The sequence below is a fragment of the Suricata suricatta genome, chromosome 6 (assembly GCF_006229205.1).
Source record: "Suricata suricatta isolate VVHF042 chromosome 6, meerkat_22Aug2017_6uvM2_HiC, whole genome shotgun sequence".
NCBI lineage: Eukaryota > Metazoa > Chordata > Mammalia > Carnivora > Herpestidae > Suricata > Suricata suricatta.
This window is the reverse complement of record NC_043705.1, coordinates 116,361,952-116,363,896: the sequence shown is the minus strand read 5'-3', so window position 1 is coordinate 116,363,896 and position 1,945 is coordinate 116,361,952. Positions and strand designations below refer to the sequence as shown.

Here is a 1,945-nt window from a genome sequence, read left to right as displayed (position 1 = left end):
TTAAGAAAAGAAAACCCTCTCACATGCATAAATGTAAGATGGCACACAAAGAACTCACATCTTTTCAAGCTTCAATAGTAAATATTCTGCTACTATATATTGAATACTGCATGGTTTGCCCAAGCTAAGATGAAACCACATCATGAATAAAAGTCAGGCATTTAATGGCGCTCAGGACTGGATACATTTGTGGGGTCCCGTGTGAAATGAAAATGAGGGGCCTCTTGTTAAAACATTATTAAGAATTTTAAGACAGTGACAGCAGAGCATTAAGCCAAACATGGAGCCCTTCTAAGTGTGGTCCTGTGTGACTGCATAGGTCACACATCCATGAAGCTGGCCCTCATGGAAAGCTGGCCCAGTCCTTAAAGGGACTGGAGAGGAAAGAAAAGAAAGAAGAAAGCTCCTCAAATTCCTTATGATATGACAGCACAGTGTGATAAGTGTAATGATTGAGACAGAGTTGGAGGCCAAAGATTCAAATAGAAAATAATAGGAGAGATAAATTTTGAAAATTCATGTGAATCCTCCAGGTATTGAAGGGCAGGGTATGTGGGAGGAAAGGCATGTGCCAAGATGACAGGTGGAGGGGCTCATGGGATGGGCCTCAGTGGTGCTGGTAGAGAAGGCTGGAGTGTATTGTTGTGCTTTATTCGATAGGCCGTGGAGAGCTACTGAGGGACTCTTGAGTGAAGGAGCATTAAAGCTTTAACCTACTTAGTGGATGGTTTATTGGGGGAGTCAGTCGGTGATTTTAATGAGACTCACACTGAGCATGTAAAAATGATTTCCTAAAATAGGTCTCTAAAACCCTGTATCATTAAAGCATATTAAATATATACCTTTCTTCCCTAGTCATGTGAGCATCTTCATGGAACAGAAAAGTCTAACAGATTTAAAGAAACTGGGGGCTAAGTAGTCTGAATCAGTGAGAATGCTGAATTATTAAATGTTATCAAGTAAACACAGTTTTTCTGCCTTCTACTTGCCGACAATCAAGCTAATAGCTTATAGTGCTGTTCAATTGAGGTCCTGTTAGTTAGACTCCGTTTAATGAGTAGAAAATTCTCCATAATTAACTCGCTAAGTGTAAGCAAGCAGAGCTATACACGGATTGAAAAAAGGCTTGAGTAGTGATTCTTAGCAAGTTAAATAGTCAACCGAAAATATTGCACACTTTCTTAATTAAATTTCTTTGAAGCTCCTTGATTTTACAGAGAGAACAAATGTAGACCTCAATGTAACCTTGTGTGGAAAAGACCTGAAAGTCCATCCAAATCAAACCCTAGGATTTCTTACTTTGAGATAGACTTTTCCCCCTCATTGCTTAGTGTGGCACTTTTGATACCGCGAAGTCTGTCTGTGAGGTTTCGCACGCACAAAGTCAGTCTTAGTCGCTCGCACCCACCTCTGTCTGCTCTGCGTTCCAGAATTGCAGGATTTTGAGCAGCTGGACCACTCACTCCATGGGTAATGATCACAGAAACAAGGTTGGCCCTTGTCAATCAGAGCACTCAGGAGGATGAAATACAAGATGGAGTGTCTGGCCATACCTTGAAAGTCTCTAAGCCCTGAAGGGAAATGATAAAATACATATCAAACACTTCTTGTGGGTAAATCTTCACAAGTCATTCTCAGTTACAGACCCAGATATGATCTTAGAAAACATTTGAGTCTTCCTACCACCCCCCGCTTACGGCAAGGTAACACCTATAAATTTACATGCTCATGAGTATGAATCTTACTTTTAAATATTTTTAGAGTGGATAGTCCCAAAAGTTACAATTCCCAGTGATAGTAAGTTTCTCTGAACTGTTAATGATAGGCTACAAGAAAAGCGTTATAGTATACACATTTGTATCACATTTTGTTCCAAAGTAGATATTCTTACATAATCTTACACTTTTCAAAACAACTGTTCATTTTGTGTGGGCAGTACCCTCAA

At 39.8% G+C, this 1,945-nt stretch overlaps 1 protein-coding gene across 1 annotated transcript in view; it reads right to left on the bottom strand.

Annotated features, from left to right (window-relative positions):
- C6 (complement C6) overlaps positions 1-1,551 on the bottom strand; it is a 61,900-nt gene extending 60,349 nt beyond the window's left edge. Inside the window, exon 1 of the mRNA XM_029941497.1 lies at positions 1,409-1,551. Coding sequence (XP_029797357.1) covers positions 1,409-1,551 — 143 coding nt within the window. The remainder of the gene's footprint in view (positions 1-1,408) is intronic.
- Between the last annotated feature and the right edge of the window lie 394 nt (positions 1,552-1,945).